This window comes from Haliotis cracherodii, unplaced genomic scaffold, assembly GCF_022045235.1.
Source record: "Haliotis cracherodii isolate W230 unplaced genomic scaffold, xgHalCrac1.p SCAF_11, whole genome shotgun sequence".
Taxonomy (NCBI): domain Eukaryota; kingdom Metazoa; phylum Mollusca; class Gastropoda; order Lepetellida; family Haliotidae; genus Haliotis; species Haliotis cracherodii.
The window spans coordinates 37,739,974-37,764,590 of record NW_027266266.1 but is presented as its reverse complement, the minus strand read 5'-3'; the positions used below and the strand labels follow the sequence as shown (position 1 = coordinate 37,764,590).

The following is a 24,617-nucleotide window of genomic DNA, read 5'->3' as shown; positions in this document are numbered from 1 at the left end:
ATCTAAAATAAAGCATGTACCGACTCGTGTTAGGCAGTTTGAAGTACCGATCCTAAGTCATTTCTTTTTCCTTCATCAGCCCCAGGTATAGCGCGTAACCACAGTGCCAAGTGCCACCAGCGATATAGGTTAGCTATGGCTCTCTAATGCATCTAACAAATTTGTTTAACGTACGTTTGCACAAGAAGCGTAAAAACGTAACGTTATTTCAATACATTATCCCTCCATACGCTCTCACGTCAACACAAACAGAGCACAGTCCGTAACAGGTATCTGCAATGTCAACCACAGCGAGAATCTCGGCTATTTTGACCGTTCAACATTTCAACAAGTGTAGGGATTTACAGAGTTGGGATTATTTTCGAAGTCCTAAAATAAGTTCTCCGACGTCCGCTAGCGGCACGCGGCGCGGAAGACGTGCGAGGGAGGAAGGACCCGGATTTAGCAGCGGGCTTCGCTGTGATACGCAGTGTGCCGAGCAGCAGGAAAGGCATCGCCGAGTGTTTCGGCTGGTTCGTCATTCGGTCAATCTCGCTCACTTACGCCGGATTGTATCTCGCTCTCTCCTCACACCAAGTATCATGGATCACTCAACAGTGGGATTTACTATAATAATGTGTTTTCTATTTCAAGGTAGGCAAAAAATCTTCTTTTTTCTTCTTTCTTTTTTTCTCTTGAATGAAATCACTGATACTAATAATATTTACGTGTTTTATGCTAGCTTTCATAACAGGTTGTTATCGGAATATTTCGCTACAGCACCTATCTCTGTCGTGTAGTTTTTCAAGTTGTCATATCACCTCACTAAGGTGACATAGAAAATTATACACATATTTTTTCTAAATTGTAAATTCAGTACATAATCATGCCAAAAGGGTACATTATGAATGAAGCTTTATTGATGTAACCAATATTTTGGTGAAATACATTTTTATATTTATTCGTTAAAAGGTAAACATTTGTTTAATGTTTTACAAATATATATATATATATATATATATATATATATATATATACGCCGAAGACCCGGGTTCGATTCCCGACATGGGTACAATATGTGAAGCCCATTTCTGGTGTCCCCCGCCGTGATATTGCTGGAATACTTGCTAAAAACAGCGTAAACCCATTCTCATTCATTCATCAGTAAAAATATAACAGAAATATATCGAAAGTGTATTTAAATTTATCATGTCTACCATGGATAAGACTTTATGTGGGAAACAATGCATTCTCATCAAATATTTTGTATAATTAATTACTATCAAACATATTTTACTGGAATACCTATCGTTATCTCGACATATTAACGGTAGTCTTAGGATAAGCGTCATGTTGATAAGAGGAAGATATAGCCAGGAAACCAGTTAGGATGTACGTCTGTCTGTATGGGATTAACGTTGTGATACGACACCGATGGTGAAACAACGTCCTTTGTGACCTAATCTGTATGGATTAATTATTTAGTTTTTGTTCTTTTAAGCATTGAGACATGCAAGGGAACACTTTGAAGATATTATTTTTTAGGTTTATTTTGGCAGCTCGCACAGGTAACATATATTTGGCACAACTGGCGGCTCAGTTTTGTTTGTTATCTGTTGGATATTGTTAAAGATCAAATTATCCTTGAACGTTTATTCCTTGCAGAAAGGTCAAATATTTTCCAAAGGCCATTTTGTGCTTACGTGGCAACATTTACTAATAGTTTAGAGCGCAGCTGATAATTTCTTTTTTATTTGAAGTAAGCTTTTTCTTCTAAGAATGTTATTTCTGGCATCGAATAATAGAACACAGAAACAAGTCACTATCTGCTTCATTCTCACCAAATGGGAAAATACTTAAATATTTTTTTGGCGTTTAGTAAAAGGAAACAGCCATACAGAAGTTGACACATTTCATCTATTTTAAAACAACGTAGAAATAAATCTAGTGAGAATTTAATTGAGGGTGGAGATCAGCAATCTACTGTCATGACGTTATTCCCTCTTATATCATCCCATGGGATTCCAGGGCAGAAGGTGCTCCAACAACCTCTGTTGCTTGTAAGCGGCGACTTATGGATGGGTGGTCATGTTCTATGATGTGGTTTATTACATGTCATAGTACCCCGACGGCATAGATCGTTGCACATAACATCAATCACTGGATTGTCTGGTCCAGACTCGATTATTTACAGACCGCCGTCATATTGCTGGGGATATTGCCGAGTGCGGTGTTAAACAAGAAACAAACAAACAAAAACCTCTGACATCAAGACCTGACCATTTTTGGTCCTTTGTTCATGTGGCCAAGAGGTAAAGGCTGTTAGCAGATGTGTTTTTACGTACAATATTCCTATTGTTTCTGTCACGGCATTCGTTTGAACAGAATGCCACAGCTATATCATAGGCCTCAGAGTCGGTGCGACAGGGGCGTCTTCTACGTCCGTTTCTTTTCACCAGTTTCATGGCATTTATGTTCTTAACGCGAAGACTTACAAAAGGTTGCGTGTGTCAGTTATAATGAGTTCTGGTTTACCCTCTGAAACAATGTATTAACTGTTTCTTTGGGTAGTCTTCATGAGGGACTGACATAGTTACACGTAGTGTATTGTGCCCAATTCTTGTCTGATTCCATATCCTGAAGACGTCTGAAACGTCTGTTTATCACCACCTGCTGAAAATCGCACATTTCCTTCTCTTAAACAGTTTCTGTACTTCTTTCCTTCACACCATCCCTACAGTCCATATCAAACCCGATGCGTTACTCATGTAAGCTTCGCTCGTCGCGTCGATGACCAGGGTTCGATTCCGCACATGGGTACAATGTGTTAAGCCCATTTCTGGTGTCTCCCGTCGTGTTATTGCTGGAATAAAGCGGCGTAAAACCACACTCACTCACTCACTTACTCATTCAGTCATGGGGGCAGGGTTGTTTCTAGAGTATTGAGTCCACTGTTTTGAAAACGCATCGCTCCATTTTCTTGAAACTGTAACATGTTTTCGTTATCAATACAAGTTTAATATTGATGACTTACTTGTGTATTTATTTAATTTAATTACCCCTTTATTATAAAAAAATGTTGAAATCTTTTTCTTTTTCTTTTCGATCTGTTTTTGTCATGTACATATTTTATAGGCCATCGGACTTGGCGAGTAGACTTGTCTGAAACACGTGACATTTGAAGGGTTGAAAAATACTCTCAAATTGTAACTCATTGCGAGAACACGTGATTGTCGAGTTAATGAACATAGCGACGTATAGATGTTTTGGCGACGTTTGAAGCCTCTATACCGTCTTCGCGGGTGACAATTAGCACAGACCAAACAACATCAGCGACGGGGAACCCCAGCCTCATTATTTATTTCCATGCCAAACGTTTACCACCTCTTTTCAAATCGAGCAAGCGCCACGACTCGCGCTTTCCTTAAACCGACTTAACGAGTTCACATAGTTTTCGGAACATGCAAAATAGTTTATCGACTTTTTCACTCGCTTTGGTTTACAAAGAGACTCTGTTGTCAGAAAAAAGCCAAGCCACACAATCAGGGAGATTATTTGGTATTGAAAAATAATGACACGTTAAAAAAATTGATTAAAAGCCAAGACTGTTGTGGATTTAAGTTAAGGTGGAATGCTGACATCCATACGATTAGCCCGATAGTCGGCGTGGGAAGACTTCGGCTACTGGTGTCAGTGCCACAGCACAACATACAGGCATCAATGCGCATGTTCGTTATCACGTGATCGTTGATGCCTCGTATTCGTGAAATGTTTGCAAACAAATAGATGTTGTCAGTGTTGTGGTGACGTCACGACCTGTATTGACGGCTCTAGGACGGGGATGTGTTCACAATCAATATGTTACTGATGAATTGGGAGTGTTTTTGTCCTTGAAGAAAATGTAGGTTTGGTGTCGTTGTCGTTCTCTTCAAAGATTAATAAGGCTTGTCAATCGAGCATTTTTGTCATGACGTTCGGTAACTCAGTTTGATCAAGCTAACATATTCTTGATTATCACACGTGTCCCCTAAATATAAATCACCAGGATAAACACTGGCATTACACTGAGAAACTTGCTTGTCTGTGGCGAATACAACAGTCACTAATCTGACACTGTCAATGTGTACAGTACAACAGTCGCCCCTCTGTCATAGTCAGTGTATACAGTACAACAGTCGCCACTCTGACACTGGCAATGTATACAGTACAACAGTCGCCACTCTGACACTGTCAATGATTACAGTACAACAGTCGCCTCTCTGACACTGTAAATGTGTACAGTACAACAGTCGCCTCTCTGACACTGTCAATGTGTACAGTACAACAGTCGCCACTCTGACACTGGCAATGTGTACAGTACAACAGTCGCCTCTCTGACACTGTCAATGTGTAGTCAGTACAACAGACGCCTCTCTGACATTGTCAATGTGTAGTCAGTACAACAGTCGCCACTCTGACACTGTCAATGTGTACAGTACAACAGTCACCCCTCTGACACTGTCAATGTGTACAGTACAACAGACGCCTCTCTGACACTGTCAATGTGTACAGTACAACAGTCGCAACTCTGACACTGTCAATGTGTACAGTTCAACAGTAGCCACTCTGACACTGTCAATGTGTACAGTACAACAGTCGCCACTCTGACACTGTCAATGTGTACAGTACAACAGTCGCCACTCTGACACTGTCAATGTGTACAGTACAACAGACGCCTCTCTGACCCTGTCAATGTGTACAGTACAACAGTCGCCACTCTGACACTGTCAATGTGTACAGTTCAACAGTAGCCACTCTGACATTGTCAATGTGTACAACAATCGTCACTCTGACACTGTCAATGTGTACAGTACAACAGTCGCCACTCTGACACTGTCAATGTGTACAGTACAACAGTCGCCTCTCTGACACTGTCAATGTGTAAAGTACAACAGTCGCCTCTCTGACACTGTCAATGTGTACAGTACAACAGTCGCCTCTCTGACACTGTCAATGTGTACAGTACAACAGTCGCCACTCTGACACTGGCAATGTGTACAGTACAACAGTCGCCTCTCTGACACTGTCAATGTGTAGTCAGTACAACAGACGCCTCTCTGACATTGTCAATGTGTAGTCAGTACAACAGTCGCCACTCTGACACTGTCAATGTGTACAGTACAACAGTCACCCCTCTGACACTGTCAATGTGTACAGTACAACAGACGCCTCTCTGACACTGTCAATGTGTACAGTACAACAGTCGCAACTCTGACACTGTCAATGTGTACAGTTCAACAGTAGCCACTCTGACACTGTCAATGTGTACAGTACAACAGTCGCCACTCTGACACTGTCAATGTGTACAGTACAACAGTCGCCACTCTGACACTGTCAATGTGTACAGTACAACAGACGCCTCTCTGACACTGTCAATGTGTACAGTACAACAGTCGCCACTCTGACACTGTCAATGTGTACAGTTCAACAGTAGCCACTCTGACATTGTCAATGTGTACAACAATCGTCACTCTGACACTGTCAATGTGTACAGTACAACAGTCGCCACTCTGACACTGTCAATGTGTACAGTACAACAGTCGCCTCTCTGACACTGTCAATGTGTAAAGTACAACAGTCGCCTCTCTGACACTGTCAATGTGTACAGTACAACAGTCGCAACTCTGACACTGTCAATGTGTACAGTACAACAGTCGCCACTCTGACACTGGCAATGTGTACAGTACAACAGTCGCCACTCTGACACTGTCAATGTGTACAGTACAACAGTCGCAACTCTGACACTGTCAATGTGTACAGTACAACAGTCGCCACTCTGACACTGTCAATGTGTACAGTACAACAGTCGCCACTCTGACACTGTCAATGTGTACAGTACAACAGTCGCCACTCTGACACTGTCAATGTGTACAGTACAACAGACGCCTCTCTGACACTGTCAATGTGTAGTCAGTACAACAGTCGCCACTCTGACACTGTCAATGTGTACAGTACAACAGTCGCCGCTCTGACACTGTCAATGTGTAGTCAGTACAACAGACGCCTCTCTGACACTGTCAATGTGTAGTCAGTACAACAGTCGCCACTCTGACACTGTCAATGTGTACAGTACAACAGTCGCCTCTCTGACACTGTCAATGTGTACAGTACAACAGACGCCAATCTGAATCTGTCAATGTGTAGTCAGTACAACAGTCGCCGCTCTGACACTGTCAATGTGTACAGTACAACAGTCGCCACTCTGACACTGTCAATATGTAGTCAGTACAACAGTCGCCACTCTGACACTGTCAATGTGTAGTCAGTACAACAGTCGCCGCTCTGACACTGTCAATGTGTAGTCAGTACAACAGTCGCCACTCTGACACTGTCAATGTGTAGTCAGTACAACAGTCGCCTCTCTGACACTGGCAATGATTACACTACAACAGACGCCACTCTGACATTGCCAAGGTGTACAGTACAACAGTCGCCGCTCTGACACTGTCAATGTGTACAGTACAACAGTCGCCACTCTGACACTGTCAATGTGTAGTCAGTACAACAGTCGCCACTCTGACACTGTCAATGTGTAGTCAGTACAACAGTCGCCACTCTGACACTGGCAATGATTACACTACAACAGACGCCACTCTGACATTGCCAAGGTGTACAGTACAACAGTCGCCGCTCTGACACTGTCAATGTGTACAGTACAACAGTCGCCACTCTGACACTGTCTATGTGTAGTCAGTACAACAGTCGCCACTCTGACACTGTCAATGTGTAGTCAGTACAACAGTCGCCACTCTGACACTGTCAATGTGTAGTCAGTACAACAGTCGCCACTCTGACACTGGCATTATGTACAATACAACAGTCGCCACTCTGACACTGCAAATGTGTACAGTACAACAGTCGCCGCTCTGACACTGGCAGTGTGTACAGTACAACAGCCGCCACTCTGACACTGTCAATGTGTAGTCAGTACAACAGTCGCCACTCTGACACTGTCAATGTGTACAGTACAACAGCTGCCACTCTGACATTGTCAATGTGTACAGTACAACAGTCGCCACTCTGACATTGTCAATGTGTAGTCAGTACAACAGTCGCCAATCTGACACTGTCAATGTGTACAGTACAACAGTCGCCACTCTGACATTGTCAATGTGTAGTCAGTACAACAGTCGCCACTCTGACACTGTCAATGTGTAGTCAGTACAACAGTCGCCGCTCTGACACTGTCAATGTGTACAGTACAACAGTCGCCACTCTGACACTGTCAATGTGTACAATACAACAGTCGCCGCTACTCTGACACTGGCAGTGTGTACGGTACAACAGTCGCCACTGTGATACTGTCAATGATTACACTACAACAGCCGCCACTCTGACACTGTCAATGTGTACAGTACAACAGTCGCAACTCTGACACTGTCAATGCGTAGTCAGTACAACAGCTGCCACTCTGACACTGTCAATGTGCAGTCAGTACAACAGTCGCCACTCTGACACTGTCAATGTGTATAGTACAACAGTCGCCACTCTGACACTGTCAATGTGTACAGTACAACAGCTGCCACTCTGACACTGTCAATGTGTACAGTACAACAGTCGCCACTCTGACACTGTCAATGTGTAGTCAGTACAACAGCTGCCACTCTGACACTGTCAATGTGTAGTCAGTACAACAGTCGCCACTCTGACACTGTCAATGTGTACAGTACAACAGTCGCCACTCTGACACTGTCAATGTGTACAGTACAACAGTCGCCACTCTGACACTGTCAATGTGTAGTCAGTACAACAGTCGCCACTCTGACACTGTCAATGTGTACAGTACAACAGTCGCCACTGTGACACTGTCAATGTGTAGTCAGTACAACAGACGCCTCTCTGACACTGTCAATGTGTAGTCAGTACAACAGTCGCCACTCTGACACTGTCAATGCGTAGTCAGTACAACAGTCGCCACTCTGACACTGTCAATGTGTACAGTACAACAGTCGCCACTCTGACACTGTCAATGTGTAGTCAGTACAACAGTCGCCACTCTGACACTGTCAATGTGTACAGTACAACAGTCGCCGCTCTGACACTGTCAATGTGTACAGTACAACAGTCGCCAATCTGACACTGTCAATGTGTACAGTACAACAGCCGCCAATCTGACACTGTCAATGTGTAGTCAGTACAACAGTCGCCACTCTGACACTGTCAATGTGTAGTCAGTCCAACAGTCGCCACTCTGACACTGTCAATGTGTACAGTACAACAGTCGCCACTCTGACACTGTCAATGTGTACAGTACAACAGCTGCCACTCTGACACTGTCAATGTGTACAGTACAACAGTCGCCAATCTGACACTGTCAATTTGTACAGTACAACAGTCGCCACTGTGACACTGTCAATGTGTAGTCAGTACAACAGACGCCTCTCTGACACTGTCAATGTGTAGTCAGTACAACAGTCGCCACTCTGACACTGTCAATGCGTAGTCAGTACAACAGTCGCCAATCTGACACTGTCAATGTGTACAGTACAACAGTCGCCACTGTGACACTGTCAATGTGTAGTCAGTACAACAGACGCCTCTCTGACACTGTCAATGTGTAGTCAGTACAACAGTCGCCACTCTGACACTGTCAATGTGTACAGTACAACAGTCGCCAATCTGACACTGTCAATGTGTACAGTACAACAGTCGCCACTCTGACACTGTCAATGTGTACAGTACAACAGTCGCCAATCTGACACTGTCAATGTGTACAGTACAACAGCCGCCAATCTGACACTGTCAATGTGTAGTCAGTACAACAGTCGCCACTCTGACACTGTCAATGTGTAGTCAGTCCAACAGTCGCCACTCTGACACTGTCAATGTGTACAGTACAACAGTAGCCACTCTGACACTGTCAATGTGTAGTCAGTACAACAGTCGCCACTCTGACACTGTCAATGTGTACAGTACAACAGCTGCCACTCTGACACTGTCAATGTGTAGTCAGTACAACAGCCGCCACTCTGACACTGTCAATGTGTACAGTACAACAGTCGCCACTCTGACACTGTCAATGTGTACAGTACAACAGTAGCCACTCTGACACTGTCAATGTGTAGTCAGTACAACAGTCGCCACTCTGACACTGTCAATGTGTAGTCAGTACAACAGTCGCCAATGAGACAGTGTCAATGTGTAGTCAGTCCAACAGCTGCCAATCTGACACTGTCAATGTGTAGTCAGTACAACAGTCGCCACTCTGACACTGTCAATGTGTAGTCAGTCCAACAGTCGCCACTCTGACACTGTCAATGTGTACAATACAACAGTAGCCACTCTGACACTGTCAATGTGTAGTCAGTACAACAGTCGCCGCTCTGACACTGTCAATGTGTACAGTACAACAGTAGCCACTCTGACACTGTCAATGTGTAGTCAGTACAACAGTCGCCACTCTGACACTGTCAATGTGTACAGTACAACAGTCGCCACTCTGACACTGTCAATGTGTACAGTACAACAGTCGCCACTCTGACACTGTCAATGTGTAGTCAGTACAACAGTCGCCACTCTGACACTGTCAATGTGTAGTCAGTACAACAGTCGCCTCTCTGACACTGTCAATGTGTACAGTACAACAGTCGCCACTCTGACACTGTCAATGTGTAGTCAGTACAACAGTCGCCACTCTGACACTGTCAATGTGTAGTCAGTACAACAGCTGCCACTCTGACAATGTCAATGTGTACAGTACAACAGTCGCCAATCTGACACTGTCAATGTGTACAGTACAACAGTCGCCAATCTGACACTATCAATGTGTACAGTACAACAGTCGCCAATCTGACACTGGCAATGTGTACAGTACAACAGTCGCCACTCTGACATTGTCAATGTGTACAGTACAACAGTCGCCACTCTGACACTGTCAATGTGTAGTCAGTACAACAGTCGCCACTCTGACACTGTCAATGTGTACAGTACAACAGTCGCCACTCTGACACTGTCAATGTGTACAGTACAACAGTCGCCAATCTGACACTGTCAATGTGTACAGTACAACAGCCGCCAATCTGACACTGTCAATGTGTAGTCAGTACAACAGTCGCCACTCTGACACTGTCAATGTGTAGTCAGTACAACAGTCGCCACTCTGACACTGTCAATGTGTACAGTACAACAGCTGCCACTCTGAGACTGTCAATGTGTACAGTACAACAGTCGCCAATCTGACACTGTCAATGTGTACAGTACAACAGTCGCCAATCTGACACTATCAATGTGTACAGTACAACAGTCGCCAATCTGACACTGTCAATGTGTACAGTACAACAGTCGCCAATCTGACACTATCAATGTGTACAGTACAACAGTCGCCAATCTGACACTGGCAATGTGTACAGTACAACAGTCGCCGCTCTGACACTGTCAATGTGTAGGCAGTACAACAGTCGCCACTCTGACACTGTCAATGTATATTAGAAAACAAACATGTTGTGGTTGATATTTAAGAACACATATTGTTGTGAAAATAAGTGAGGCGGTCGGGTAGCCTGGTGGTTAAAGCGTTCGCTCGTCACGCCGAAGACCCGGTTTCGATTCCCGACATGGGTGCAATTATTTGATGCCCATTTCTGGCGTCCCCCGCCGTGATATTCCTGGAATGTTGCTTAAAGCGGCGTAAAATCAAACTCACTCACTTGAAATAAGTATCCAACTAAATGGTTATCTTAATTAAACGGGCGCCCCAGACGATCCCAGCGGAGTAGAAACACACCAAAACATCCAATACGGCGGCAAAACGATATGAAAATACCATTTTATTAAGCATGCCGAAACAAGGGTCTGCGAACGTGCTTTGGGGTGAAGACAGCTTATTGTCGGAAACATGTTGTGTCATTTCGGGATGGTCCGGACACCGCTTCCGGAAAGACGCGACTGTGACGAAGGCGACACGAACCAGCCCATTTCGTCATTCACTCCAAATATAACTTTGTGTAAACAACACGTATTCGTGAATGAGCGCATGTACAATGACGGGACCGCTGCGTCTGTCCCATGTCACGTGACTCGAGACAGCGCCACCTAGCGTAGTACTACGGTTTGTTTCACCAGATGCCGCGGGAGGGACATCCAGATTCTCTGACCAGCAACTAGACACTTGTTTACACCAGTTTATTTACCCTTGGGATTAGAGAAACAGATTGTTTTTACATGACTAATTACACGGCTTAAATGTAAATGTTACTTCTTAACTTTACTTGTTACCGCTCGGATCTGAGATGTCATGTACTTAAACCACCTGCAGATACCAACAATAAATATAGTTGTTGCTATTTCACCTCGTTTATATAAACTTGTGTACCACTGAACACTGATACCATGCAACCGCTTCTGGCAGCAACCCTTAGCAAAATGCTAATACGCAGACTATTTAAGAATTAAATATTTTCATATTAATGATGCTTCTTCAGCAGCTTTAAATCGTAGGGAGCAGATATTTCAGTACTGGTGACATCGTTTAAACTCGTACAGCTTTGCTGTAGTAAACAATCATCCATGCCCACGTTGTAGCCAATAATTACTGTTATAACATAGGATGGTATACTTGTTGCTTTCAGATGATGATAAACCGTGTTTATATATCCACGTCTGGCCGGGTAAATAGTCCGATGAATATTAATTGTCATTTAACAATATTCCAGCTATATGACGTCGGTCTGAAAATAATCGAGTCTGGACCTGACAATCCAGTGATTGATGTCATGAACATGGATCTACGCAATTGGAATGCGATGACACACATGAACCAAGTCAGCGAGCATGACTACCCGATCCCGTTAGTCGCCTGTTACGACAAGTGTAGGTTGCTGAAGACCTATTCTGAAACGGATCTTCAGGGGTATTGTCATGACGTAGCTGTAATGTAATGTCAAAACATTCACCCAATCACCCAACTTTGGAATAGATCGTCTCCGTGGTGTAGTGGTCAGCCCGGGGAGCGGAAGGTCGATAGTGCGATCCACCGCATATCAAAAGAAGTTAAACGATGGAACTTGTTATGACCCCCCCCCACACACACACACACACACATTACACACGTGCATGCACATCGCTATATTACTACAATAATCTTTCACATTAACTCCCTCACTCAGTTCCAGATATGAGAAACGGTTGGGTAGACTAGTCAGTCTATGCCTTGTCACGCCGAAGATCCATGTGTACATGGGTACAAGATGTAAAGTCTTGGTATATATCGCTAGAATATCACTAAAAGTGGCGTAAAACTGTACTCACTGAACAGAAAATCAATCTGCGTTCACTTATCCCCCATCTATCCCCTCCGTCGCTTTCCCTCCCCAGCCTTACTTACTTTGGAGATTTAACGTGCGCTTTCCGAATGATGCGTATAGTGATAGAAAGCCATTATAGTGAGGGTATCCGACAGACCGAGGGGTGTTAGGAGCAGTATACGGCCTCAACACTGTTGACACTGCCCACTCCGAATGGAGCCCTGATGGCTAAGGCAAACATGCTAATTACCGTCTAATCCCAAAGTAGAAAATAGCAATTAGTTTACATTGCATAAAGAATCCTATCCAGCTGACTGTCGGTGCAAGCTCTGACCCCGCCCTGGCTGGACCTGTGTACATACGGGCGGACCCACATTACGCTCTGCTGTGGCGCCACCTACTGTGTTAACTGACCCACTGGCACCGTTCACTCGCCCAGAAGGGCCTGGGCCCATTCGTCACCATTCGCCCCTTTCCGCTTGTCCCGGAATAACACGAGTTGGTCACGAATGGCCTGGGCCGGCACTGTCAGGGATCTTGAACTACTTTTGGGCACGTAGTTAGCACATGACACGACACAACACAACGCATTAATCTTATTAATCTTACCTTACATACAGATTCTAGATTGGCTGACACCCATTCTGTAATTTCCAATTTTCTCAATTACTCTGTAAGGTACATTTCATATGTTCCCCACTCGAATTGCCGAAATATTTGAATGATATTTTCAACATACCAACCACAGTCTTGTTTCTCGATTTAGAATTAATGATGTAAGAGGCCGTTCTGCTGATATTTACAAAAAAATCCGAATGAAATATATCTAGGGGGAATAACTCTAAGTTTGTCTCTGTCGTGAAAAAAGAACGAAGTGGATAAATGCCTAACTGTGGTATTCTTATCGAGTCGGATCAAAGTCTGCATGCATAAGACTTACCTGCAATATAGAAACATAATTTGGATGTGCGGTGAGATACAGTCGTTGTCGATTTCGCCTAAAACACGTCCCTCTAGAGACCGGTGGACAACTTATCAACTGCAAATTGTTTCCGTTTGCCTTTGACTTCAATTCATAGTGTGTTAAACACAGGATAACCTGCCTTCAAAAACGACCGCCGTATTATACGTACTAAACTAGAGGAAAAAAGTAACTGTCCTTCATATAAATACGGGGCGGTCGGGTAGCCTAGTGGTTAAAGCGTTCGCTCGTCACGCCGAAGGCCCGGGTTCGATTCCCGATATGGGTACAATGTGTGAAGCCCATTTCTGGTGTCCCCCGCCGGGATATTGCTGGAATATTGCTAAAAGCGGCGTAAAACCAAACTCACTCACTCAATCACTCACTCACTCACTCTCTCACTCACTCACTCAGTTGACGTAGGGTTGGGCGTACCACGGTCTTCCAGGGGCTGCTGTAGTCGAGGGCGTTTGAAGAAGTAGTACCTCTGAAACAGAATGTTGGACAACTACATTTTAACTTTGAATCTTTTGGTGCTTCTTCCTGATGCAAGGGAGTTAATTGACTATAAAAATCCAGTTTCCACCCTTGCTGGACTAGGCTGGAATTCCGGAGTTATAGTTTGGCTGGTCTATTGAGTCTATGCATACATTGCATAGTTCAATCAAAATTGCATAACTAGACATCCAGTTCGTAAACAACATAGATTTTAACGTGCAGATTTCAGCCGACTGCAAGAGTTACCAAGCATGTGTACCGTCAACTGGGTGTCGATGGATATTTTCCAAATCTTTTCATGTTTTTTTACCATGGTGATAAAGTGATTTGATGCAATTCGCGAGGTAAGACCCATTTTATTTAAACAGATCTTGATTATCGATCACATGGTCTTGACTGGGCGCCGCAATTTTGTTTGAAGTAATTGCAAGTGAAAGGAGAGGTGAAATCTGATTGGTAAGTAGGAGGGACATAGAAGGGACATAATTCGTAATCGCCGCTTATTCGGCAAGGGTTGAAACTGGACTTTATCCAGTTAACTCCCTTGCCTCGGGAAGATGCATATACTCGGTGCGTAGACGCTGATTTTAGGCAAGTCGTTGCATTAAGGTAGCTTTATTTACGGTTGAACAAAAGTGTTTCTATGAGCACCTGATAGCCAAACAATCATTGTGTGTTGTTCATGTTACAGAAACCTCATGCTCCCAACAAACACGCAAACATCCAAATTGTGCACCGTACATATTTGTTATATTCTCCGTATCAGCTTTCAGTATTCCAGGTGAAATCACCCGTGCTTGCCGTAAAAGGCGACTATGCTTGTCGTAAGAGGCGAATAACGGGATCGGGTGGTCAGGTTCGCTGACTTGGTTGATGCATGTCATAACTGGATCGATGCTCATGATGTCAATCATTGGATTGTCTGGTCCAGACTCGGTTATTTACAGACCGCCGTCACATAGCTGCAATATTGCTGAGTGCAGCGTTAAACAACAAACAAACAAACAAAGGTGAAATCGATGTTTGATTGTTGAACATGGACAATTTGCAGAACATGAATTGACTGTTTATTGTGCACGTGTAGGTGTGACGTCACAGACGTGCAACACGACGCACGCGGAGGTGTGTGTGCGGGAGATGGAGGGGGTGCTGAACCAGGTCATCGAGACGGCGACTGAGGGAGGGGCCGCCGTCGGCACACTCGAGAAAATATGTCTGTGAGTAGAAAAACAAATTGTCAGCTGAAGCATGACAACAACCTCGTTTAACTAATTTCTATAAGGGACTATACAAAATAGGCAGTGAGGTAGCTTTGTGGTGAAAGCATTGGTTCGTCACGCCGAAATCCAGGTTCGACTCCGACATGGGTAATGTGTGAAGCCTATTTCTGTGCCCCTGCCGTGATATGGCTGGAAAAATGTCATATTGGTAAAAGTGGCCAGAACGCTACTCGACCCGTGAAGATCGGGGTTAGAATAGGTTCCCAGCAACCCATGCTTGCTATAAAAGGCGAGTATGGTTGTCGTAAGAGGCGACTAACGGGATCGGGTGGTCAGGCTCGTGGACTTGGCTCATGCATGTCATCGCATCCCAATTGTGTAGATCGATGCTCATGATATGAATTGCTAGATTGTCTGGTCCAGACTCGATTATTTACAGAACCGCCGTCATATAGCCTGAATATTGTTGAGTGCAAATTAGAACCCTACTCACTCACAGCATAGGAGTGAGTGGGTGTGTCAGTATAGCTTAGCGTCGCCTTAGAACGCAACACAAGAAAACTCTACTTTTTGGCTTTGTAGAAAGGAAGACTGTGAACTGTGTCCCGGTATTCGATGTGTGCATGGTCGCTGTAACTTAAAGAAACAAGTCCTGTTTCAGACAAACATTTACACTGTAGGCCCAATCATTTGATATTGGGTGCGGGCGAGGCTCTTTTATATTAAAAAACACATTGCTCCAGAAAACGGAAAAAACATGATTTGACCTCACGTTTTACGAGCACGATAAGTGTTCGCGGGATGTCCTGGAAAACATTTCCTGTGAAAAAAATATTGAATGGCTTCTTCCACTGAAATATTTCTTGAGTGAGTGATTTGAAGCAGAAAATCCCTGCCTCCCCTAAAATATTTAAAGACGACTGCACTGAACGATATGAAGACAGATGGTTATACCTTGAATGGATGGGGATGTACTGGATGATACAACTAAAACATCCATTCAATCTGTTATTTGTCTCTAATGTATATATTACATGTATTGTTTAATGTTCGTGTGGTTCAGGGACACCATCAAGGGCAACAACCTGACGCAGTGCTACATCGACGCCACTGCCGGCTGCAACATCCAGGGCGACGAGGCGCCCACGTGGACCATGCAGAGATGGGAGAGAGTCATGCAGGACATCTACAAGTTGTGTGACGGGGGTGAGTGGTCAGGGGGAAGGGTCTCAGGGGAACGGGGAACGGGGTCTCTGGGAAACGGAAGTGAGGGTCTCAGGGGAACGCGGACAGAGGTCTCAGGGTAACAGAGTCTGGAGAATGGGGTTCAGGGTAACTGGGGTCAAGTCGTTTTAGGGGTGAGAGGATTCAAGTCGAATTCAGATATGATGTGGGGTGAGTTAGGGTCAAGTTGAATTTAGGTGTGGTCAAGGGAAGTATGAGTTGGGTAAGGCCGAGGTCTTGGTCTTGGGTAAGGCGTGCCGTGGGGGTCAGTAGGGTCAAGTTGAAATTACCACTTTGGTTAAACCACGAACACTGTCATGGTGCTGACAAACCAGTGGTCATAATCAGGCAGAATCTCGGATTCAAACCTGTGTTCAGAAGATCCTGGCACGACTAAGGGACGCAACTCGGAGTAACACGAGAGTTACTCGTGAATATATGTGAACCAGTGTATGAATATCCAGTGTCTAACAAGAAAATTCCTTATGACCCAAATCCGTCCCACCCCACCCCTGGTATGTTAGCTGATCTGTCCCTCACCAAGACGTTGTTGCATTGTTCCAGCCTGCCCAAGCTTCCTGGAGAGAACCATCAACATCACCCAGTGTACCAGCCTCATCCGATTTGACTCCCTCTACGAGTCGTCCTTCGGCAACTTCTGCAGGTAGGTGCTGAGAACATCTAGTCATTTGTTCTAGATGCTCCAGACTAGTGCCTCAAGGAAAGTCTCAGTTGTATTACCAATAAGTAAAGGTTTTAAAGCAAAATGAATGGAAAACCTCTTACGAATTTATGCGGGTGGGTTATGAAAAGGACCCAAGCAACCTATGGTGGTCCTTCGAAGCGGTCAAACGGATCGGGAGGTCAGGCCCTGTGACCTGCTTGATCTCATGTTATCGTATCGTGGCTCGGTGCTCATTATATCAATCACTGGATTATCTGGTCCAGATTCGAATATTTATGGTTGGAATATTGGAGTGCGGCAGCTAAATAGGCCAATAAACTGCGATCACACATCTTGCACGATAAATGTTCTTCAATCTCATTTAAGTCAGACCTTAGTTCTCGCTACCGCTAAACGAAGATCTGAGGACTCCCAGTAGAGGTCACGTCAGAACGACCTTTCATCCGACCAATCAGATCGTCGCTTACCAGATCATGAAAGTGCCAGTCGGAATGATTCCTGATCAAGCATCCTCGAAAACTTTAACACGGGGAGTTCCGAACGATAGTTACGGATTTAACGATTGAATCCATACAATCTAGTCCATCTATTAGCGATTCCTGAATGTTCTTTTGTTCAGATTTCAAATGCTTAATCGAAAATTTGTCAAAATATGTTTCGAAGCGTTGTCGCCAATTTGAAAATAGTGCCGTAAGGCAAGAGAAAGCTGCCTTCTGACTGGTCATTCCATTGGTCGGTCAAAGTTCGCGCAAGGTCGGTCTGACGAGACCCGTAATTTGTTTAGCGGTAGCGAGAACTAAGATCTGATTTTAATGAGATTGAATGTTCTTTTGCGTGAGTTAATTGAATGCAGTTGTCTGGAATGTATTGGCCGTACCGGATTGTTAATGACATAATCACCCTCCCTTCTGCAGGTCTCTCAACGACAGTCTGGAGTGCGCCGCGCAGGTGACGGCGGAATGCCCCATGTTCGCCCGTCTCTTCTATGACCTTCTACCCCAGGGTGTGGACCAGACCGCCAACACCATCTGTACTGCCGGTGAGTTGGGTCGGGGGAGGGGGAGGGTCGGGGAGAGGGTCCTGTGGGTAGACCAGTGAGAGTCAGGGAAACGGTTGGTTGGGTATTCAGGGTGGGTGTAACACTGTACTGTACATTACAAGTGGTGGGGTGAAATGGTTTGTGTGGATGGGTGGGGTAATACTGTTTTCACTGCTGGCGAGTAGGTCTGAGAGCTGTTCAATTCAGTACCGAACAGTTTTGCCATGTGTCAATCACAAAGCTTTGAAGTGGGAGTGCAACAAACACCGGTAACAGAACCATTTGCGTAAAGCTATACAATAGGAAATAAGTCATTAACATTCCTTTATAACGACTGGCTCGACTATGCACCATGTAACACAGTGTATACCCTATCTGCCCCACCAGGCTGTGCTAACTTCGACGAGGCTATGGAGGTTCTGGAGACCTGCAAGGCGCACGTGATGGACCTGCCGGAGGACCTGGACACCGCGTGCAAGTAAGTCAGGTCCACTCAGGGCTCCACGTGATCATCAGCTCCACTCAGGGCTCCACGTGATAATCAAACCCACTCAGGGCTCCACGTGATCATCATCTCCACTCAGGGCTCCACGTGATAATCAAGTCCACTCAGGGCTCCACACGACAATCAAATCCACTCAGGGCTCCTCATGACAATCAAGTCCACACATGGCACCACGTGACAATCAAGTCCACACAGGGCACCACATGACAGTCAAGTCCACTCAGGGCTCCACATGACAATCAAGTCCACTCAGGGCTCCACATGACATTCAAGTCCACTCAGGGCTCCACATGACAATCAAGTCCACTCACGGCGTCACATGGCAGTCAAGTCCACTCAGGGCTCCACATGACATTCAAGTCCACTCAGGGCTCCACATGACAATCAAGTCCACTCACGGCGTCACATGGCAGTCAAGTCCACTCAGGGCTCCACATGACATTCAAGTCCACTCACGGCGTCACATGGCAGTCAAGTCCACTCAGGTCACCACGTGACAATCCAGTCTACTCAGGTCACCACGTGACAATCAAATCCACTCAGGGTATAGCATAGCAATATATTTCAATAATACAGTACCATTCTGCCTTGTTAGAAACACCCCACTGCCATGATCATCACTACGTCCTTATCGTTTCCAGGTCTTATCAACAATTCAAGTCGTGTCTGCACACGTCACGAGTGCCGGTGACGTGTCCGATGTTTGGGGCGTTGCTGCAGGTGCTCTACCCCCAACATATCTTCGGCCTGTACGAACAGCAGTGCGGCACCGACAACACTACGACGTCGGAAACAGAACCTGACGGTACATCACACTTCTTACCAACATCAATCACATCCGTTGACTTACAGTCAGACTTTTTGCTCCGTTTCAAATATCGCAGACATGAACCTTACTTTCTGACGTAGGCCCAGTCTTTGAAAACGTTTCATCCTTTAGAAGCCTATGATCTTGGGTTCGAATCCCACTTCGACCTGATTATATTTCTAGGTTTGTCACCACTATACCGTGCTTTCTGGTTTCACCAAAGTGGTAGACGTCTAAGACCTGCAGCATTCGGGATTTTCTCCCACATCAAACTGACACGTCGTGATGTAACTGGAATAGTGTTCATAGCGGCGTTAATCTTACTCATTCGTCCACTCTGACGGAGGTCAGGTATTAACACTGTAGTGGAGGTATGCCTCAACCCATAATACGTGTAGTAGTCAGTCTAAAATGTTGGAATTACATCTATTTATGTGTGTGGTTTATTGACTCTTGAAAATTTCAGGAGACGAATGTGGTTCACGGGGCCAAGCGAGAGTTCAGCACTGCATCCGGGTACTTGCACTTTCATGGCCGATGTCTGTCAACCAACCGGAAATCACAGAACAGCAGTGCAGGTGAGAATATTAACATCTTTGTTAATTAATCACCTCCCACTAACAATCTGCCTAACATGTATGTGTTGATAGGGGAATGTTAAGAAACTAAACTGAAGTGATGGAGTAAAATGAGTGTATGTTTCGCAAACTTGATCAAATTCAATGGCCACGATGTTGTTGATATTGCCAACCCAACATAGAGGCTGGTTTGTAACACGCATTCTGATTGGTCCATTAGACCTAGTAGCATAGCCAATCAAATTGGCAAATGGAAATCAGGGGCGGATAATTTGTGATTGAGAGAACCACGAGAATGGCTCCAGGGTTAGTGCAGGTGTACCGAAATGCGAGCCCAGGAGATACAGAGGATGACAAGCGACTGGTTGATAAATAACTGAAAGAGGAAGGGGCTTAACACACAACCTTGTCTTACGCCCATGGAGCAATAACAAATACTGGCCATATTATTATCTGACCTCACACAAGCCTTGACACTATCATATTTGACTGCAACATCTTCCCCTTTTTTAGCTTAATCCATGTTTATACAATAAATTCCACAAAACATGCCGCTGTATGGTGTCAAAGACCTGTGAAACGTCGCCAAAACACACGTAAAGCTTACCCCCTCTACGTGAAGGATGGCGTTCAACAATGGTATTTAAAACAAAACAGTTATCCATAGTTGAATAACCCTTTCTAAAGCCGGATTGACAATTTATCAAGAGCATCTGCCCAAAATACGATTGCTAAAAAATACTCAACAAAGTAATCGCCGGTAATTATCTGCAACTGAGAATTCGCCTTTTTTATGCAGAGGAATTATTATTCCCGTAGACCATTTTTCCGGGAATATTTCCGACTCATAAATGTTAGTAATACTAATGACTAAATAAGAAATAACTATATCCGAGGAATGGTTTAGATATCCCGAAAGAATATCATCAATTCCTGCTGATTTTCTATTTATCAAACCATACATACTGTCCAATATTTCAGTTCTTGTTATGGGGTAATCTAAAATATCTGCAATCACATCCTCAAAGTGGCATTCGTTTAGTTCTGAATCATCTCGGTTATCAATATTCTTTTGAACTTGGCATTATTGATGTAGAGGGACGTGGGATCATCGGCCCACTCACTTATCCCTGTAGGCGCAGGTCCGTGGGATGAAAGTCAAGTACGAACGTACATACCTATGTATTTTATTGTAACATATACTGCTTATATAGGGAATTACACAATGTATACAGAAATGAAAATTCTTTGGAAAAGAGTGTCTATCACTTCTAATGATACCTTCATAAACATTGTGGGTGGTGTTCCTATGTGCCTCTATCGTAAAATGGGTAATTCAAGCGGTAGTTCATTATTGAGTCAAGACAATATGAACAGCGACCCCTAGGTCGTATATATATAGTTAGTATATATCCGTTACATTACCTATAAATACCTATCTAAGAATATGTTAAATATGGTTCTTGACCATCGTAAGTCCTTAAATGTATTCAAGAAATAATGTGATATATTTTATTTTAGCATGTAGATGGTAGTTTCCATGCGATAAACTAATCAGATAACCTTGGTATACAGATCCGATAATTATGCAAATGAGGTCAACTAGCAGGGACTACTTTCAGTAAGCTCCTTAGCCAATCAAATGCCACGGAATCACATGCAATTCATGTGTATCTGATTCACAGGGACTACGAAACTGGACTTCGTTGTCTTGACCATGCCGGATTCCATCGGTGCAGCGTCCTGCGTCAGTTCTTCCACAACATGACCTCCAACCGCCGTAACCACATGGACGTTCTGCAGGACGAGTGTGCCGATTTCCTCACCCAGCAGCGTCAGATGGAGGCTGGCGGGGTGGTGACCACAGGTAGGCAGCAACACCCTTGTCTGAGCTACCCTCCCACTTCTATCTGAGAATTCACATCAATATTTCCTTCGTTTCTTGCGGTAAAAACGTAAAGTCCAGTGTGCATACTGTGTTGCGGATTTACGCAAAGTGTGCCCACCAGTTTTAACGTTTATAACACAATTAGGGGGCACGGGTGGCCCAGTCGTCTAAGGTGCCGCGATTCGATGTGCAGAGTTGCGTCCCTTGGGCAGGCCAGAAACCTATGATTGTGGGTTCGAATCCCGGTTCGCCCCGATTATGTTTCTAGGTTTGTCAGCACCATACCTCGTGCTGGTGCTCGTGGTAAATGTCTGAGGCCTGCATCACTTCGGGCTTTCCTCCCACATTAAGCTGACACGTGATATAACTGGAATACTGTTAAAAGCAGCGTTAAACTCAACTCACTCACTCACTATAACTTCATTAACGCACATACATAGTAAAGTAAATTCTTATAAATTTTCACGTCAACAATAATATTTCCCAGGCTCTTATTTAATCATTAACATAAAAATGTAGACAACAATACGAAATCAGGGACATCGTTTAGCATAATAATGCGGTACAAGCCCCCACCCATTCTATTATCAGCCAATCAGGAAACAGTACCCTGTTAGTACCCACCCATTCTATTATCAGCCAATCAGGAAACAGTACCCTGTTAGTAGACGTGGCCTATGTATGTTACGTTTTATGGAAACACAAACGCAAAAACGATAGGGTAATGGGGGTGAGCTGGGATATATTCTGAAATATCGTGTTACCGAAAATACGCGAAACCAATGTTTGCCTGGAGAATTTAAAAAACTATATAGAAACTTTTCTTTTTTAAGTTCAAAACAAAATAATTGTTCGCTGGCCTGAGAGAAAACAATGGTATGTCTTTCGGCACTGACCGACACTCTCTCCTCAACAATCATACGCGATAATGCTCTTACGAACATACTCCGCATCCCAACTAAATTGCCAGGCAAAAGAAAGTATGCAACCATGCTTGTATGATGCTGGCTAAAACCGAACAAACAAGAAATGCTTTTTCGATGTGATGTATTTGGTACGGATAGTGCTTTAGGACTTAAGTTTGCAGTGTTTCCGCGACCTTCGACAACGTTATTAATTTTTGGTCACTCATAAATTTCAAGTATATACTTTCTTTTGCTTGACAGTTTAGAATTGTCTGGAGGCAAGCGTTCATGAAAGGGAATGTGTTCTGATATCAGTGAGTGAGTGAGTTGGGTCTAACGCCGCTTTGAACAGTATGACAGTTATATGACGGGTGTCAGCTAAAGCGTTAAGAGTTGCTGTGGGTGATGACAGAAGCGCTTTAGACGACTGGGCCCCGTGCCCCCACTAAACCATGCATGTTATTGAATGTATACATTGTAAGTAAGTCTCCGTGTCGGTGTTTCAGTGAACCTCCTGCTGGTGGTGGGTGTGGCTGTGGTGTCCTGGGCTGCGAGTCTACTCTGAAAGCTTCCGGACCCAGTCTACCGGAAGTGCCTACCCTACGTGCCTGTACATATGTGAATAGACGGCTGTAAACATAGCTTCATTTATAGTATTTGTATATTTGATATAAAATATTGTATATATTTTTGCATAATTTATTGTATGCCCTTAGAAGTCACATTTTGTTATAAATAAATTATATGTTTCTACATTGATTCAGATTTATTTGTTTAATCAACAGTTCAGTTTTGTCATGGGGATGTCAGCCTAATGTGGGAGGAATGCCAAAGCGTGAAGATAATCGTATCCTGGTAACGTAAACCAGTGGTTGATAGCATGAGAAATTATCAGCGCAGTCGGGTTACAAGGCCACAGAATCAGAGTTTTCATATTTCAACCACCTGCTACTAGTGTCCGAAACAAGCGCCTGTCCGTAGGCCCGTGGCAGGTAGATCTTATGTCAGACCTGTCCTTCGAAATTTGTATGGATCCTTACGGCCTGGAATAAGGTTACGTATCAATTGATTTGTCACATTGAGCTGCAGGGTATTTTTACGAGGGCCTGAAGAGTTTGGTCAGGGCCTGCAGCTTCTAAAGTGTGTGGGTCCTGATGGCAGCCTGGCAATTTATTTTTTATATTTCAAACACTGCCCGCTCCTGCATTTAGACGACTTTACAAGCACAGGGTAGTGTGTCTGTGTGTCCATGCTATCCCGGAATCCTCATGTGGTGGTATGATCAGAATAACCGTAAAGATCCGGGTTAGAATTGATCTTCAGCAATGGAATCGGGTGGTCGGGCGCGCTGATGCATGTCTTCGTGTTCCATTTTTCGTAGATCGATGCTCATGTGCCAGTCATTGGATTTCTGGCTCAGACTCGACCGTTTACAACCCGCCGCCATACACCTGGAATATTGCAGCGTTTAACAACAAACAAGAAATCAGCTGAGGTTGAACTGATTATTTAATCACATGGGCGCTACAACGAATTCAATAATCGAATTGTAAAGCTGAATTTAGTGCACATGTTATGTAGCTCGAGCTAATACCGTGCGTATCTTGCAGTGTCTCTTATATATATGTTCCATTCCGAATGGTAAAGAGGAATACCCTGTCTGGCGCTCGGCATTAAGGGGCTTAATGAAGGACTGGTCGGTTCAGAGTCCGTATAAAGAGTCGAAGTAGGTATCCATGTTGAACTGTGGCATGGTATTTCAGTTGGCTAGCACTATAAAACCGGGGTACGTCCAAAGTAGTTCAAGCACACACACACACACACACACAAACACACCAAGATACAAGCACCCACGCGCGCGCGACGTCAAAACCATGGTATTTCAGTTGGCTAGCACTATAAAACCTATAAAGACACACAGAGATACACGCACCCTCGCGCGCGACGTCAAAACCTATTTCGCCTGGCTTGGTTATGTAAATTATATACATTGTATAAAGATCACGATGGCATGTTTCTGCTGAAGAGAGGTGATTTTAGGTCCGC

The 24,617-nt window shown here is 44.3% G+C and overlaps 1 protein-coding gene across 1 annotated transcript; it reads left to right on the top strand.

Annotated features, from left to right (window-relative positions):
• Nucleotides 1-536: 536 nt before the first annotated feature.
• Nucleotides 537-23,284, top strand: LOC139455738 (uncharacterized). The gene is made up of 10 exons (XM_071237289.1): nt 537-633; nt 14,804-14,936; nt 16,003-16,145; nt 16,728-16,827; nt 17,763-17,887; nt 18,275-18,365; nt 19,034-19,197; nt 19,667-19,778; nt 21,464-21,645; nt 23,078-23,284. The coding sequence occupies exons 1-10, from the start codon at nt 582-584 to the stop codon at nt 23,134-23,136; spliced, it is 1,161 nt and encodes a 386-aa protein (XP_071093390.1). The 5' UTR covers nt 537-581; the 3' UTR covers nt 23,137-23,284.
• The last annotated feature ends 1,333 nt before the right edge of the window (nt 23,285-24,617 follow it).

Bases quoted from the DNA above. Each gene is read 5' to 3' on its own strand.
- LOC139455738 (XM_071237289.1), top strand. From the start codon at position 582: ATGGATCACTCAACAGTGGGATTTACTATAATAATGTGTTTTCTATTT. The intron at 16,828-17,762 runs GTAGGTGCTGAG...TCCCTTCTGCAG, and splicing joins TCCTTCGGCAACTTCTGCAG to GTCTCTCAACGACAGTCTGG. The intron at 19,779-21,463 runs GTGAGAATATTA...TCTGATTCACAG, and splicing joins ATCACAGAACAGCAGTGCAG to GGACTACGAAACTGGACTTC.